The sequence below is a fragment of the Lissotriton helveticus genome, chromosome 8, assembly GCF_964261635.1.
Source record: "Lissotriton helveticus chromosome 8, aLisHel1.1, whole genome shotgun sequence".
In the NCBI taxonomy this organism is placed as follows: domain Eukaryota; kingdom Metazoa; phylum Chordata; class Amphibia; order Caudata; family Salamandridae; genus Lissotriton; species Lissotriton helveticus.
The window spans coordinates 280,592,182-280,610,833 of NC_136069.1; the positions used below are offsets into that span (position 1 = coordinate 280,592,182).

General features: G+C 44.5%; 1 protein-coding gene across 1 annotated transcript in view; it reads left to right on the forward strand.

Moving 5' to 3' along the window:
• LOC144772605 (sarcolipin-like) overlaps positions 1-6,068 on the forward strand; it is a 29,234-nt gene extending 23,166 nt beyond the window's left edge. The window contains exon 2 of the mRNA XM_078657040.1: positions 5,384-6,068. Within this exon, the coding sequence (XP_078513166.1) occupies positions 5,468-5,563 (96 nt within the window). The 5' untranslated portion in view covers positions 5,384-5,467 and the 3' untranslated portion in view covers positions 5,564-6,068. The remainder of the gene's footprint in view (positions 1-5,383) is intronic.
• Positions 6,069-18,652: the final 12,584 nt, after the last annotated feature.

Consider the following 18,652-nt stretch of genomic DNA (forward strand, 5'->3'; position numbering starts at 1 on the left):
AACTAGTCTAACGACGAATCTGTTAATGAAAAGAAGCAGACTATTTGAATGAAAATAGAGATTGATTTGACTTTTTTTAATCTGGATTTAATGTTCCTGATCTTACCTGCAAATACATTTCCAGCTGTTAGAGCTCTGTACAGAGAGGGGATCGTCCTCATGGCCCCAAGGTCAAAAGGCAGGAACTTTGGTAAAATGATAGAGCATAGGAAAAGGTGAGAGGGGTCAAAGGGGTAAGGGTGCTATCACCAGTGGGAAACCCGAGCTGAGAATGGACATCTGGATAAGACCTAGAACTTTTCTTACTCTCCCCTTCCGAAATCAGCAGTCTTGCCTCTCCTAGGTAACTCATTCATGAGTGACGAAAGCCAAAGACACTGCTGCATGATGTAGCCATTGAGGAACAACAAGAGGCAGACCATTAGATCCTCGGCCTAATTTACAAGTGAATGATGATTGGACATCTACCACAAAACAGCGTATGTTCAATCAGACCACATTCTCTTCCACACCTTATATAGAATAATGGGGAAGGCTGCGTTCCTGAATGCAGATGTGCCGCCTGTTTTGGTTCTGGAGACAGCATCTATGCAGCCATTGCACCAATGGAGATGGCATTAGATTAGAAGTTTAGCCTCCCAAACATCAGTCCTGCTGCCTGCCAATAAAACGATGGCAGTTCCTGCCAAACAAAATATTTCAAAGTCTCCAACAAGCTGAGAGATAATAGCTTGTGACAGAGTTATAGTATTCCTGGAAGAGGCCCCCCAGTGGGGAGACCTAGCTTCAGGAATCACACACATCTGGGCCTAGCTTCAGGAATCACACACATCTGGGCCTAGCTTCCAGAATCATACACATCTTGGCCTAGCTTCAGGAATAACACACATTTACCATGCTGGCATGGCATGGCAAACCTACCACCACAAAATGACACCCGTCATGTGTGCAGGAGTAATTTTTTGGGGGAAAATGTCTGCAGTAGCCCTAGACATCCATAGATTTTGCAACCTGAGCCTCCACAATTCATAAAGGCCACAGGCAACTTGGCATTAAAGTCCTGACTGTCAGCTCCCACATCGCCCCAGACAACATATAAGGTGAAAATGGAGTGAAAGCAAATCCAAATTCCTCAAATCTGTCACTCATGTGGTTAAGGAAGTGGTGGGAAGGGATATAATTGTATGCCTAGGGACTTACAACTTAGTAATACAAAGCAGCAGGAGCACACAGAGCATTAGGACATGGGTCTCATGAGAAAAGTTCACAAAGGACCAATGCTATTTTTACACAAGCGCTTCAACTTCACCAACAAAGGGCATTCAGATGGGGAAAACCTGATCTGCCCCCAAACACTTCCTATAGAACTTTGGCCGCAATACCCCAATATCACACCAGCCTTGTGAAGAGTGCTCTGCACTGAGTGGATCAACATCAGAAAGAAAGCTGCTACATATTAAGTGTTGTATAATCTGCTTGCAACAGAGCATATCCTGAATACCTGTTCTGTAGAGGTACAATAATACTAGCTATCAAAATGGCTTTTCCCAGAGAGCTTGCAAAGAAAAGGAACAGTTCAGTCAGTTCCCTATTAAAGATAAAACACCACATGCGTGGCCAACGGGAAGGTGCCAGGGCCGCCCTCTCTGATCTAACTAATGTGGGTGTTAATGGAAGGAAGCACCTTCTGAGTGGATTACAAATTGCTGGTTAGGTAGTGGCAGCTTTTGGAAGAAGAAGGGGGCATCACTGGGATGTAAGTACTTTTTCGCGAATCGAAAAGATTGGACTGGCATGTAATGGGCCAATTCACTGGAGAGACGATAAGGTAGTCTAAGGGGTGGTGAACCGTCACGCTTTTACATGGTTTTAGGTTGCTATCTGGCAACAGGAGATCACACACCTGGGAGAGGATGAGGAATTAAGGCCAGAACTGCCGACTTCGGAACTGGAGAACCAGGTTTGAATCTCGGCATCGGCTCAACATTCTGTGATTCTGGGCAAATCACTTTATCTCCTCGTGCTTAAAATACAAACAAGCATTGGCATAGCCAATAGGTCTCGCTTTTGGAACCCTATACGTTTTTAGTTATGCAGCACAATATCCTTGGTGCAACAACATTAACTGTTGCATGGCTAAACAGTTATAAGGTCCCAAAGGCGAGACCTATTGGCTATGCCAATGCTCGAATACTGCGGGATTTGAAAATGCAATCCAGTTCATGTAACCCCTATTAAAGGCAGGGCAACCGTAACTAGTACAATTTTGGGACTATTGCAGCGAAGACATTGAGACGAGAAGCCGTACCTTTGCCAGAGAAAAAGAGAGTGCTCTTGGGGCATCGGGCTTGAGCACACGGTTGAGCAGGAGGTCATCGTGGAAAGAGAGGCAGCAGATTGAAAACACCAATGCGGGCCCCGAACACTGACCAGAGGTGAAAGGCGGGCAAGTGTTACCCCAGGGCTCGACCACAGAGAATGAAGACCAGCATCACTGTTACAGCCCGGGACCTTCGTGAAACAGTGAGTGGCACCCGCCTGCGAATAAAGACTGGCATTATCGCTGCAACCAGGGCACTCATGCGGAGGAGGAAGTCCACACCTAATAGGGGTCCGCATGCAATTAAGACTGGCATCATTGCTGCAGCCCGGGTCCTCCATCGGAGGCAGGAGAGAATGAGCGCCACCCGAGACCCGCCTACAAGTCCAAAAGGAAGTGGCAATTTAAAGTTACAGGCAGCATGGGAGACAAGTGCTGTGCAAGTACGTCAGGCAGAGTGCGAGGAGCGGGTTAAGAAGTCCAGAGGAGCTCCTCTCGCTGCCAGAAGCCAAAACCAGGGCAATGTGTGAAGGCTAAAGGAGGCTCAGACAAAGAGATGAGGCTATGACGGCAAAGGCCAATTGGACAGAGGGTGACGCTGTGGGCAAGGCTGGGAAGCAGAAGCAGGGGACTTCTGGGCGGGCTTGAGGTTTGAAGAAGGAAACAAGTGGTAGGGGTTGGGAGAGTGTGCGCAAGGCTTGAAGAAGGAAACAAGTGGGAGGGGTGGGGGGAGTGCGCGCGAGGCCTGAAGAAGGAAACAAGTGGGAGGGGTGGGGGGAGTGCATGTGAGGCTTGAAGAAGGAGGAGAGCAGACTGCCAGCAGATACACTAGTACGGAGTACATGGCGACTGTGCACGTGCCCGGGCGCCTAACCGCAAGCTTTAGGCCACAAGCAAAAGCTTGTGGTCGGATTTCTAAAGCCCACTCACTAAATGACTCGCCAAACAAACGCATGCGCTGGCTTAGGCAAGACCTAAAAATGAATGTGTCCTTGTGTAATGTAACCGGTGTTCATGAAAATAGCTCTGATATCTTAGCGCCTAGTTCGCACTATAATAAAAGTGTAAAAACCAAAAAAAAACTGAGACAATCCAGAAAGTTCACCTAAAAGGCTTTGTTCATGATGAAATGCGTCTTGAAGGTAATGTGGGTCGTTAGGCGAGCAAATGCAGATTGCTTAGCATATATGAGATCATACACTGACATATCAAGGCAGCTCTATGCTTAATGAAAGTGTGATAAGATATATTATACTTATATTTTTGATCTTGCCTTTTAAGAATATAGGTTTTTGCATAGGAGTTTCTGTGTACTCTGGTGATGCTCCTTGTAATGATGTCATGAAATTTAAGGCCACGAGATGTTGAGTTCTAGTTTCTTCATTGGAGGGAGTGTCTAATGGTCATGTGATGTCCTTTCCTGTGGGGTCATCTACAATTCAAGGAGGCATGATATCACTTCCGCTATCCCTGTCATTTTGAGCAACTGAAATCTTTGCAGTGTATTCTGCCTCAATGGTGCTCATCAAGTGTTGGCTCCTCCCACTAATCACTGCATACTCGGTGGGCCAGTTTAGTGCCCGAGAATATAAGAGTGTAGGCCATTGAGTAATTCTATGTATTACTCATACATGTGTCTAGAGCTACTTTTCTTTTTCCAGTTGTACTGAACAGGAGTGGTTCGAGAGAACTTAATTATGTACTTGTTAAAGTCCTTTAATGCCTTTTTTTGCTGTTTTGCTTCCCGGCGATCACTGATTCTGTTGACAGCCTAAATGAAGTAAAGGTATTACAACCATTAACCTGCTTTCAACATGACATTATCTGTGCATTACCAGTACTTACCTATAAGTCCAATGTAGACGTTGTAAATTATTTGTTCCATGTTTTGGCTTTTATATTGACTTTCATACTCACTTGACTACTCCACTGTAAAAGGTACATTGATATGTAAAACATGCAAGTCATAAAGAAACATTGAAACACCCCCCTCGTATTTGTCCGACGTTTAAATTGTTGTAAAAGCATACATTGTCCAGTTACCTGCATCCACCACACTAGACACTCCTCCTACCTTTATCGACACCTTTCAAAGCCCCTCCCACCCATATTGACATTCTAACTCATCAGGTTCAACCAGACTGATTGATCTGTACCACAGATACTGCAACAAGGTTTCAGGTATAAATCATACGTAAAATTTCCCCTACCACATGAGCACAGGCTTAATCAACATCCTAGACATGAGCAACACATTCTGTAACAAGAGTTCCCCTGGTTTGTCTACCCCAATCTATTTTGACAAAGAAGCAATGTACATACACTATTCAAACTCCTCCACCTCTCCAGCAAAGTTTACCCCCACAGTGACATCAGACTGTCAACCTTTGTCACTGACACTATGATAAAAACTACTCCAATGCACCTCACACAAATCCTTATCCGATACATCCCTAGCCACAATGTCTACTTTACCAATCCACACTACCCCAACCTACCATGCATAATGTTTATGTACAATTTCTTCAAAATATTAAGGTTACCTCCACTGGATGTCAGTCCTCTTTTATCATTGATCCTGAACTCCTTTCTCTTATTCAAGATTTTTAAAAAGTCACCTGGTGCAGTTTGAGTATCCACCACTTGATGACCTCCGCCTCTCACATATAGCTACTTCAGTCTGTAAATCAAATCACATCCCGAGCAATTGACCTCACCTTAATGCAGCATTATTGAATGCATCATATACTAAATGAGCCTACTGCCATTTTCTATGCCTAACTAACCATGCATCATTGTCTCGCCCATTTCTCTGAATCTAGACACATAAACTGATACCTGTTAGAAATTACTTTTTGGTTACACGATGACAATTAGACAGACAGGCACATGCAGAAAGATCTAACAGGCAGGCAGGCAGACTGTTGAGGACAAAACGTGATACATTTTGTTATTCTATCTTATGTTTTGTCTTTTATTTTACAACTCAGTGCAAAAATAAACATTAAGCCATAATACTGATTGTGGAATAAATGGTAATTAACATGCACTTGTACATTTTAGGATCAGCTGAATTGTTCCAGGACTTTGAAACATCCCTTGAGGATTTCCTTCTCTTGCATAGCGCCCTCACAATCACCTGTGAGCATGGAGCGATCTACCCGGGAGCTGTTCCTAAACTTCTTTGTGGTGCTGATCACTGTACTCCTCATGTGGATCCTTGTAAAGTCCTACCAGCAATAATGGACTCGGCAATGCTCGTGGGAGTATCCACCAGGGGCCTCAGCCGTCCACTAGTTCACTTCCTACAGGATGAGTAGATTTCTAAAGGTTTCTCATTGTGTTCTGCCACGACCAGCACTGCTTACAGCAACATCAAGATCTTGAAGCCGTGAGTTGAATGGATCCCAAGTAGAAGCCATTGGCCACCCGTATCTGAACTCAAGTCAAAGAGTTTGATCTGTATTCACCATTGTGAAGTCAAATGTGGGCAGGGAGCGACATTATCAAACCATCGTCCAGTGCAATTGTGACTTTGTCGTATAGTTGTAGCCACTACTATCCACAGCTCTTGGGTGTGACAGAAATTAGTACAATGGCTTCCTTATGCAATGTTTTCTGATGAAACAAAAGGATTTCATGTTAATCTCAACCTCATGTCAGCATCATGATTATCTACTGTTACTGAAGAAAAGTATATTACTCCTCCATTGCTCTTCCAACCTGAATAAAACCAAAGTTTACTTCATTTTTAGGCTTGTTTTGGTGTTCTTCTCAATGATGAGGTGATCATGGATAAATGGGTAGCCATACATGTTTTAATATCGGAAGTTCTTAACAATGAATCCTCATGTTCTTTGCCATTAATCTGCAATTTACCTTAGAGCTCTCTGCTATAAGAACACGAGGTTTGGGATTGCAGTCAAACAAATATGGACTTTATATAATTAGGGGAAAGATGCTTTAGTATTAGCCCAATCTTTTCAAGGACATTAGGGTTGATCAATACAAGTTCAATTATTTACCTACATAAACCAACCAACATATCAAATGAAGATATAATTTACATATCTTCTATTGCAATAAGGAGTCCTGCAATTAATAACATATTTGTATGACCACAATCACCCAAGAAGGCAATCATTGCAATGGAAAGCAAGCATTAGAAATGCAATAGGTCTCGCATTTTTTTGAGTTAGAGCTATTGGCATAGCTCAAAAGCTACGGGACAAAAATTGGCACTTCACAGGTGCTGAACACAGCATTGCTCCGTGAAACGGCCTGAAAGCCTAAAACAATGTTGTTAGCCTACAAAATAAAAAGGCAGATCAGGATGACCAGGAGGAACCACAGACATATTTGGATGGCCAAAGCAAGCAAACAATGAGTGAAATCGTCTGATCGTGACCCAAGCACAATGGTAATTCTTGGGCATGCGAAAAAGCAGATAGAGGAGATAACATAAGGTCTTGCAGACAGCGCATGCGCACCGCCTAGGCTCAACCTAAAAATAAATGGCCTCAAATGAACGAACAGACCTAGACTATTACTACACATTGATACAAAAAACTGTAAAATCTTCCTTAGACGTCTAGCATGTTAAACACACACATACACAATAAATCACACACAATATGAATCACTACAAATGACACAAAAAAGTAGACTTTATTTAAAGTACATCAAATACAGCACGCAGATTCATAGGAGAAACACATGTTGCAAGCACTTAAAAGTAAATCGATGTCTACAGGCCTAAAAAATGGAGACACCTAATAGGTCACTGCTTGGCAAACACCACAGACACGGCTATCAACCCTATCCAACTGTCCTGTCAATGCACAGATAAAAATGCATGGCATGTATATTCATCTTACACAACATAGCTTATCCATTATAATCATGCCTCACATCATGACCCCAGAGATAAAGTTAATATGTGCTATGCTAATGAGATCTTACGGATAGTCATTGTATACAAAATTAGCATCTCACAAGCAACCAAACCAGTTTCAAGACTGAATGGCACATCACTGAGGCATTCAAAACACAGGACACACACGCCTATCACCTTCCCACCACAACCAGCGAAGAGAAAACACTCAAATATGGAGTTTCAGGAGATCAGTGGCATCCCCCTTCTGAAAGGCAAGTTCGAGTGCACATACATTGCCAGTAAAAAGCACCCACACACATGCCCCTTCATCGCCGAGGAGGTGTGTTGCATGAGGTTCAAAAGTATGAATGGTTCTAGTTGCTGGTGAATCTAGTGGACGGAGACTTCTTATTCCTGGAGGAGCTTTGGGAAAAATACTTGTCCGGAATGCAGTTGAGAGATATATGGCAAGTATCTATGAACCTTTTACACAGCACTGTCAAGCCTGCTTGCTTAAGTAGAAACCATCTCTTTTCCCGCCACAGAGTGTATTGGACTCCCCAAGAGAATATGGAGGATAGGAAGAGGGTGTTGTGTAAAGTACCAAGTGTGGGCTTGAGAAAGCAAATTATATCTACATGTTTGTGGAATGTCTGGGGATCCATAGCTTTTGGGAAGATGTATGCAATGCTCTGGGTGATATTTTTACCATAAAAATTCAGGTAAGCATTCCCCTTGTTATATTTGGGACCATGATGGGCCTGGTTGTGTTGAATAAAGACAGAATGAATATGCATTTTTATGCGCATTGACTGGCTGAGGTCGATCACCTACACTTTAAAAATGGGCGCAATAGATTTAGAGGGTAGAAGATATAAGTTTTGGTTGCCGCTGGTGAAGAGACTGGAGTAAAAGAGTAGCGGAAGTTAGAGCATATCCTTACATCCATTTTATGCTCTGGCACTTCGATATCAGGCTGATTAGCCACCATGCACCCAAGAATCGGCAATATATCCCTCCTCGGTGGAGTTTTCCCTCTGAGACAAGATCGAAAACAGGAAAAGATCTTAGAGGAGTGAATGAGGGGAAAAAAAAACGTATGAATGTGATAGTTCTCAAATTCGTGGCCTAAAAGATCGAGAAGTATATTACTATCCGCAATTTAAGGATAACATATGAAAATTGCTTTATAGTCCCAAATTTCAGAAAATGCAGATCAGGTGGTCGGAGTTTTTCAGTAGTGGCCCCCGTTACTTGGACCTAACTGTTGGATAAGATTCATGACGGAACTGGTTTTAGGCTATTTTGTAAATTTCTAAAGACATGACTTTTTTACTCAATCTTACGGAAGCAACTCCAGACCTATTTCTCTCCCAAGAAACCGTAGGTGAACCTGCGCCTTATAAGTAGTACTAAGATATTATAACATCTACTTTAATCGCAAAGGATACACCATAGCGCGTGATATTCAAAATATTTCCTACGTTGATGCAGCCATAGACACTTGTCAGATCCCTGCAAGACTGCAATGACATAGAAACCAGAACTGTGTCAGGTAAAGTGAGTAACTACATCAGCAACATGACACAGAGACCCCACACAATACTTTAACTACTCATGACAACCCTCTAGGCCCCTAGATAGGTGATAGTACCATAGCACAACTTGGCAACCCTGGAACAGAGGAGTTACAAAATGGCACGTCTCAAGTTACAATGTACCACTGACAAGGACGTCATTTAGGGGTCATCAGGGGTCACTGCAGCAGCCCCTGGCATGTCTTATGACACCTGGCACTGCCTTTGCGACCCATAGCGCCAGCAGTAGAAAAATCAGTGCCAGGAACAGAAGCAGCTTGTCCTTATGGACGTTGGTGGGGGCTTCACTCTCCTTATTTTCTGTGAATTTTTTATTACACTAATAGTGACTAATATTAAATTATTTGCTATTAATTTAATAAGAAAATTGAGTTGAAATAACTGGAATATGACTTACCCTGGCAGCCGAGGTAGCTAAAAAAAATGCTTTTAGATGTATATATGCTGTGTGCTCGCTTGCTGTTTTGAGTGTGTTAATGTAAGAGAGAGAATGTGTATGTGTGAACATGACTGTATGTGTAGGCAGTGTGTGTGTATGTGTGTGTGTATATGTGAATACTTGTGTATGTGTAAGCATGTGTATGTGTGAGTCAAAGTGAAGGTCAAAGGGCATGTGAAGTCACTTCTCCCACCGCTGGCATTTTGGTAAATTGACATCCATGACCACTTAGTGGCAGTAGCGTTGCTGGGGGGGTTGGGGAGGGGGGTGGTGGAGGTGAGCAAGTCATCTGTCCACGACAATCTTCCCGAGAACAAGTCGACAGATGGCTTGTTCCTGGTGGCGGGGAGGCTGGCGGTGACAACAACCGCCACCCTCCCCAGGAACAAGACGTCTGTCGACCGTCAAACCCCTGAAACACCCCAACCAGGGGCGTAACACAGGCCCTTGCAGCCGCCGCGGTGGGGGGGGGCCCTCACCCTCCAGGGGGCCCCGTCAGCACCGCACTTCTGCTGGGGAGCTCTAGATTGAGTCCAGAGGGGGCCCCTTCATGTACCCTGCAGGGGGGCCCCTCAAGGTTCGTTACACCACTGACCCCAACCCGCTCTTACCAGCAATAGGTTTCACCATGCCACTGCTGAATGGTCATTGAGAGCTCAAACAAAAACGTATGTGCCTACCTCGGGGCAGAAGTGGGAGCCAAAGTAGAACCAAAGAAGGGAGGGCACATGCTGGAGGACATGTCATGCTCCACAACACGGATGCCAAAAGACCACGACCAATCGTGAACAACCAGAAACAACTGCTGCGTGAGCCGAAGTCACAACTGCTGATGCAAGGTGCAAGGGGAAGTCAGGCAACCACTGAAGCTTATGAATCTTTGAATGCCTCTTGGTTACTGGACCAAACAGGCACCTGTACCTGCACGTCCAACCACAGATGCTGGGCAACAAAGCTATTTCATTAGGTATAGCCATGGACATTGCAAACCACTGGGAGGGAGGTAAGGGTAGGTGCAGTGGTCAAATGGCTGCTCTGAATAATCGGAACCAGATGATGGCTGGAAGGGTACTTGTAGTTATATGACATGCACACACAAAGCTGAAGCATCCCCACCTGCCTGTACAGTAGATTCAAGAACACAACAGAGCTAGTCGTTAGTATATGTGCAGAGAGAGACAGGGTATTTTCACAGACAGCATCCCTAGGATTTGTGCCCTATTTGGTGATAGAGGAGTAGTAAAAAAAAAAGATTATATGTCTACTTTAAACCACATTCAAATGGAACCGAGCAAGTGATGATCGAAGCCAAAGTTCCTGAGAAAAGTTTGAAAAATATAAGGCCACGTTTTAAATTCCATAGCACAATCTAAAAAGAATTTGGACAAAGTCTAAACTATTTTCAGGAGTTTCTCGAGTGACATAGATGAAAACGTTTTTTAAAATGAAGGACTCCCTACTGAGGCTGACCTTCCCATGGGTACTCTAGGACTCCTCAGTCGTAAGAACATTAAACAGTATTTCCAACTTGCATTTTGCAGAAACTTTTTGTAGTAAATTGGCAAGCATTTCCATGGGTTTCGTACAGATTAAATATTCCACTTTTTTCAGGGTGTGTCAGACAAATCTGATCTTGTGTAGGGGCTATCACCGAGTAAGCTTCAAGGTGGCTTGTTAAAATAAACTGCAAAATGAAGTAGTTTTAAGTTCAATTTCCGCAACAACTAGTTAAAATGCTAATTTTACAGGTGATGGAAATAATCTGGGTATGAAATTTAACATGTCATCTTACCATCTTTTAAGAGTTATATTACATTTTGCCTGCCACCTCCTATTTTATTCTGATCATGCCCTTTCCAAGTAGACTATTATTAATATACTGTGAAACATAATCTATTTGGACTGGGCAGGGCAGGAAAATGAAACAAATTCACAGATCTCATACTTTTGGTCAGTAGAACGAAGAGCGATCATGTGTGTTAGACAGGCTCATGTAGCTGAGATATCTGTAATGAGGCAGCAATTTTACAAGCTTTGGCCACAGACGGCAGTACTAACTTTACCAATATAGATAATGCCTCCATATGAATATCAAAATAATAGTCACAGCAGTAAGTGTCTTCTAGCAATAGGAAAATAGTATCAGCAATATGTGTCCTCCATCTCAGCATTAAGTAACGCTTAAGTATTTCATGTAAAAGTGCTTCTTTCTTACGTTTCACCTTCCTATTTCTTTCTTTTATTCAGTCTTCATTTAATTGGCAACTTTCATTTTCCACTTTTCCTATAATTCTCTGCTTTATTTCGTCTTTCTTTCCCCCTCACTTTGCTTCTCCCTTAATTTAATTTTGTTTGCGTCCTTTTCATCCCATTTCCTTTTCACTTTAATTATATTTAGCTCTTTCTTTTGTTTGTAGAAATCTTATCCTGCATCTCTTATATTTTTATTTCTTTCTCTAACCCTTTTTTTAGGTCTCGATTGAGACAGCGGATGCGCTGTCTCTTCGAGACATTTAGTAAGTGGCTTTTAAAAGTGCCACCAGACACTTTTGCTGGTCTACAGCTTGCGTTCACGAGCTAGTGCACCTGCACAGCTGCCATCTGTGTTTAGGTCGCGCCTGAGAAGTCTCTTGAGACATTTAGTAAGTGGCTTTTAAAAGTGCCACCAGAGGCTTTTGCTGGCCTCCAGCTTACGTTCACATGCACAGCTGCCATCTCTGTTTTTATTGCTGTAATCAGGCTCCTCTGCATGTACTGCCCACCTCTCTTTTCCCCTCCCTCCTGGTCAGCTTCATTTGTGTCTTCTAGCTGTGAATTACGCTCCTCTGCTCGCACTCTCCCTCCCTTCCCTCCCTTGTCTCCCTCTTCTTCGTCAGTGTCATTTGTGTCTTCTATTACTGTGAATGCTCCTGCTTCCACCAGGCACATACACTATCAGTCGTCAGTGCACGCTTTCACCAGGCACACACACCACCAGCCGTCAGTGCATGCTTCCACCAGGCACACACACCACCAGCCGTCAGTGCACGCTTTCACCAGGCACACACAACACCTGCCATCAATGCACGCTTTCACCAACCACACACACCACCAGCCATCAGTGCACGCTTCCACCAGGCACACACACCACCAGCCATCAGTGCACGCTTCCACCAGGCACACACACCACCAGCCATCAGTGCACTCTTCCACCAGGCACACACACCACCAGCCGTCAGTGCACACTTCCACCGGGCACACACACCACCAACCGTCAGTGCACGCTTTCACTGGGCACACACACCACCAGCCATCAGGGCACGCTTTCACCAGGCACACACACCACCAGTCGTCAGTGCACGCTTTCACCAGGCACACACACCACCAGCCGTCAGTGCAGCAGGCAGGCTTTTCTCAGAGTTTTTTGGTAAATATGTGTTCGATGCCTGGGAGGGAGTGGGTCGAGTTTCCTTAAACCATGCTGAGTATGCAGGTGCAGTGCATGAACTCCTGTGTGAGTGAGTTATGCTGCCTGGGGCTCACTCACTCCACACTTGTAAATTGCGCCTGCACAAGGCTTTTTCTCATTTGCAAAGTTCGGAGCATGCGCACAGCTAGGCAGCCCCCACACCCTCGGGAATGACTGCTTCCTACAACCAGAATGGAAACAACATTCAGAGCAATGAAAACAAGTTCATTTGATGCAAAGAACTGTTAACATAAACCATTTCCAGCTATTGTAGATCTGGCAACTTAAACAAAACAGCAACAAAAAAAAACAAGCATTGGCACAGCCACTAGGTCTTGCTTTTTGGACCCTATAAGTATTTAGTTATGCAGCAGAATATCCTTGGTGCAACAACACCAACTGTTGCATGGATTAACACTTATAAGGTCCCAAATGCGAGACCTATTGGCTATGCCAATGCTTGTTCTATTCAGTATTCATGTCATGCCCCCATTTAGTTGTCCTTTATTATTTTATTTTATTTTATTGCCTTTCTCTCTTCTTTTTTCTTTCTTATTTTCATGATTTGCTTTTCTGTCCTGTGTTTACACCCTTGGGCAGATGTCAGAGTCCTTGGTTTCTCACCAGTGGCAGTTGGGGAAGATATCATCAGTTTGCTGCACACGTTTTCTGGATATCCTGTCACCACCAAATTACACTGTCCTGCAGTGATTAAAAGTGATATTATTTACCTTCCAAAGTGCCTTGTCCATCTACTTCTCAGGATGGTGGAAATGAAATGGAGACACTTACCGACCCAGTCAGGAGAATCCCACAAGTGAGAAAATCTTCTGGCATGCAGATCTTCTAAACTACAGACTGGAGACTCAAAACAGGAGGAAGCGCCTGTTGCAGACAGGAAAGAAATTAGTGACTATGGAAGTCTATTTTTCACTGTGGAGCCAAGCTAAGCTAAAAGTTGTTAATAACAATAAGCCTCATCAGGTTGAATTGTACCGAAGATGCCCCTCAATGTGGCATTTCATGGTAGGCGCTTGGGCACCTAGCTTGCCACTTGCCAGTGACCTCAAGTTCCTGCTTGTTCCAGCCTGATCGAGTTGCCACCTTTTGACCAAGTGACACCTCCCTTGCCTGTGTTTTCACACCCAGATTTTTCACACTCACCGCTCTTTCCGCTAACAGAAGCCCTGCCCACCCCAGTACCTACTTAATGCAGGCCACAGCGCGACTGCACTAGTAGATACCTGGGAATCTAGCTTGCCACTTGCAAGTGGCCTCCAGCTCCGGCTTGTTCCAGTCTGATCCATTTGCCGCCTTTTGACCAAGTGGCACCCTCACTTCCCAGGTTTTCCTGCATGGGTTTTTCCCACTATTCGTTCTTCCCACCAACAGAAGGCCCACCCACCCCTAGACCTAATTAATGTAGGCCGCAGAGCGACTGGGCTGCATCTGCCCGTCTAAGCCCATCTGTGCCTGCACCGCGCCCAGTGCCGGGAACCCTGGCCTCACAAAAATCCAATGAAACACCACAGCCACCACCAGAGCCAACGAATGCCATAACTATTACACCGCCATTCTCTACAACCTCAACAACACACACCATCAAACACGCTGCTGCACATCCCCCAGCACCACGGTAGGACCTTTCTCCAGTACCCATTCCAATTTCACCTGCGACACTTCAGATGCCGACACCACCACCTCCAAACAACATACGCACACCACCACCACCAGCCCACACCAACTATCTGCCATGCTACTCAACCTCTGATCCCCCTGGAAATGCTCCCCCTAATCCTGGAACCTACTCAACATCAACATACTCAACCTTCTCTTGCTGACAGAAACATGGCTCAACACAGCCTCCAACCCAGGCATCACCAAGCCCTCCCACTGCCTACAAAATCATACACCGGGACCGCTCGAAGTCGTTTGTAAAGGAATCTTCACCAAACCCTTTACCAGGCGCTTTAAAGGATTTTCATTTCGTCTTTTGGGACTGCTGCTCCTGTTTTGGAAGTCCGACCCTGCACTGCCCTTGTCATCTGCTTCTGGACACGGAGGAGCGGGACTGCGAGGCCCAGGCTTCCTTGCGCTTCTGACATCGCGCGCACCTGGTGCCTCTTCCCGCCCCTCCTCCTCTCCTCCCCTATTTTAGGAACGCCCTTAATGCTACCACGGGACGCGCGCGGGACGGAGCACGGGACGAAGCCCGGACAAAGGGCGGACAGTCTGTGACAGTCCGGGACTGATCGGGGCTGAGCTGGGCACATGATCTCTGTCCGTTGCTGCTGTGAGACACTTGTGTTTTTTTTCCAGTGAGCCTTAATTCCTTTTACAAATATTGTGGATAACCTGTGCTTTCGTCTTACCTGAAACCGCTATTTACTGTTTTGTACAGGGTTACTGAGTGCCAGTGCAACATTAGCTAACTGTGCGCAGCATGTCAAAGCAAAAGACTCCCTCAGTATCTAACACTATGGATAATTACCTAGTGCATGTTGTGAGTCAAATTAACAGCAAAAGAAGGATGTCACTGGGTTTGAGTTCTTCCCCCACCACTACGCAGAGTTCTCTGCCCGAATACTCCCAAGTAGAACTTCCGGTACAGGTTAATAGTAGCGATGCTCTAGATATTGATTATCCTACAAATGATACCTCGGAACAAAGTATACCTCCCATTGTTGACCTAGAAAATGATTCTGAAGATCAGCCAAACATGATAGAAGAAAATTCCCCGCCCTGTGCCTGTAACCAGAGCAGTTAGAGCGTGTAGAAAAGGCCAGAATAAACGTGGTGGGTCACGCTCGGGTAGAAAAAGGATAGCCTCTCCACCCAAAAATATGGTTACAAATGAAGTAAATGGGGTGGAGGATGGGAAGGTGTTCATGGAAGATGAGCAGATGAAGAAATTAGTGAACATGTTCGAATCAAAAATTAAGTGTATCATTAAACCATTGGTAGCTAAAATTGACCAGCTAACAGTAGAGGTAAACAGATTAGGAGGACTTCTAAACAAGACAGTGGAAGAGGTGGGTAATATATCAAACCTAGTTTCAAGTAGAGCTGAAACAAATAAGGAGCACTCTGGGAGTGTGGAGGGGGTGGGGAGAAAGTGGTATCGAATCCTCCCCCCATTCAGTCCTCAGTAGGTAAAGGTGCCAAGGTAATGACAAAAGAAGACCCCCCCCCCATTAAGACCTACTGCATTGTGTCCAGAGAAAGGCTCTGTCCAACTTATTGTAGAAGCTTCTCCCCTTGTCCTGGTCAACGTACTCCCCTTGAAGTCTGGCCAGTTGGAATCTACATCTTCTCTGATCAGTAAAGCGGTGCATTGCTTATCGAATAATATGTTGATATCTCCATGGGGTAAACAGCAGCTAGCTGGGGAAATCAATATGGCAAGAAGGGTAGACTGGATAGGGAATAGCCCGAAAAAATTTGGAGGAGATTGCGTAGTTTTGAATTTTTCAGGTCCAGATGTACTTCCTAATGTCCTGATAAATATATTCCCCCCACAACGTAGGAGCACTGATATAATTCCGCTAACACTTGATTTTTTTATTGTAGAGGCAGCACAGCGAATCCTAGTATACTAAGGACAAAGTGGAATGCAGTGCCAAATAGGTGGGGTGGGGGTGTCCAAACCAGCGAATGGGGAATCAGCCTTGAAAATAGGTTTGCCGCACTGTCAGACTTGAATGAATGTGATTGACTTGGGAGGGCTGATAGTGCGGTGCTCAAAGAATTAGCCGAGCTTGATAGAACGTGTGCTCCCATAACTGAGGGGATTACTCTTACCAATGTTATGTCTACGACCCAAGTAAAAAGGGTGGGTGAACCTAATTTTTCAGGGAAGGGAATAGAGAATAAAGATCCCGAACAACAGTTCTGCTCCAAACTGTTGGAGACATGTATTAGTCCTGGGTTTGAGGTACTTCCATTAGAATCATCAGGCTATCCATCTATTAATATAGAACCAGAATTGGGGTTGGAGGTCGAAACCCAAGGCATGTTAACAACTCAGGAACCTTTATGCTGCCTAGCAGCTGAGGCTGGGTTGTCCTTTCTTTCTTGGAACCTTGCCGGAATTGTTAACAAGATAACATCTCCAGAATGGTGCAACTTCATTGACCAATTTGACATCATTCTGTTTCAGGAAACATGGTCATTGATCCCAGTACATCGTTTTGGGTTCCTTAACTTCCAGGTACCTGCCACAAAAAACCCTAAAGGTCGCCCATCAGGAGGCCTGATAATCTGGATTCGCCAATCATTATGTTGTAGAATCCAGCAAAGGAATTCCCCATCAAATGACATTTTGTCAGTTAAGATTACATGGGCTAATGGCCGGGGGGTGGCTATCTTTAACATCTATGCTAGGGGAATGACGGGGGGCCAAACATCTGAAGTAATCACTGCTCTTGACCACGAGCTTGAGGCGCTCCCAACCCAGCTGTCTATCATTGTGGGGGGTGATGTCAATACTACCTTTGAACCACTTGGTCAAGAGGACCACATTCTAGCTGCTGAGGAGGACAGCAAATGGGGCGTCCCCCAGCTTGAATTACCCGCAGTTAAAAGATGGACAACAGTGGCCATCCAACTTAAGGCTTTATGCCTAGCGAGAGGCCTCAGAGCAGCTAATGGGCGTACCCCATCAGATCGCCAGGGGGAGAAAACATTCGATAATGGTAGGTTTTCCAGTAGAATAGATTACTTCCTGGTGGACATCAGAGAATGGTATAGGCTGATCGATATGATTGTAAAAAATAGGATGGAGAGTGACCATAATCCTCTCTGTATGGACATTCAAGCAAAAATGGGGTCAAGAGAACCAAATCTAGGGGGAGCTAAAGTCACCCTAGATATTGTAGCCTCTAACAACCTGCGCCATATAAAATGGGGTAGATTGATCGAGAACTCGGAGAGGCTGGAGGATCTTAAAAAAGTGGTGGTCGAAGAAGTGGGCAAGATAAACTCACACAGTAAAAAACAACATTTTCCTGAAATCATGCTAGCGGCTCACAGCAATTTCTTTTGCTAAGCTTCAAGGGTTCTTTAAGAAGCCCGCAAAATTAGATAAGGTTAAAAAAAAATTACCTAAGGTGGGGTGGTATAACCAGCCCTGCAAAGCAGCCCGCCAGAATCTTAGTATCGAACTTAGAAGCAGGAACATCTCAGGTGTGAGAAAAGCGAGGGGTATATATAGGAAGGCCCAGAAAGAAGCCAAGAAACAGTGGGACGAGGATCACTGGCATGATCTGAAATCTGCATGTGTTGCAAAGGACCAAAAGCAATTCTGGTCTCTAGTTAAGTGGGACAGAGGAGGGATAGCACAACCTCCGCAAAATAACACTGCCAAAAACCAGTGGGTAGACTTCTTCAAACCACAAAATGCTCGTGATCTAGTTGAAGGAGAGTGCACACTACCCCCTACAGTTTTCTATCAATGTCAGCTATTTAATATAAAAGATGTTAGTATTGCGCTAGACTGTGTGACAGGGGGCAGAGCCCCAGGAATGGATGGCATACCCGCTGATGTGTTTTTAAGCGATCGATTGACTTGGTGTCAGTATTTTGAGTGGTTAGCCAATTCTGTGGCTAGGGGTGCACCAATACCCACCTCATGGAAGGGTGCTGAAATAATCCCGGTTTTTAAAAAGGGAGACAAATCACTACCTAGTAATTATAGACCTATCAGTCTTATAGACTCAGCACAAAAATTAATAGGTCGTTTGGCGCAAAATAAATTGCAATCTTGGATAGAAGAAAAATATATTTTGTCCCCATACCAAGCTGGTTTTCACCCTTGTACAAGTTCAGTTGATCAGGTTTTCTTTTTTATAGCTCTTTATTGGAGGAACGTGGCTCTAAGCAATGGGACTCTTTATGCTGTCTTTGTAGACTTAAAATCAGCTTTTGATTTAGTCCCTCGTTCTAAACTTTGGAGTCTACTTGCTGAAGTTGG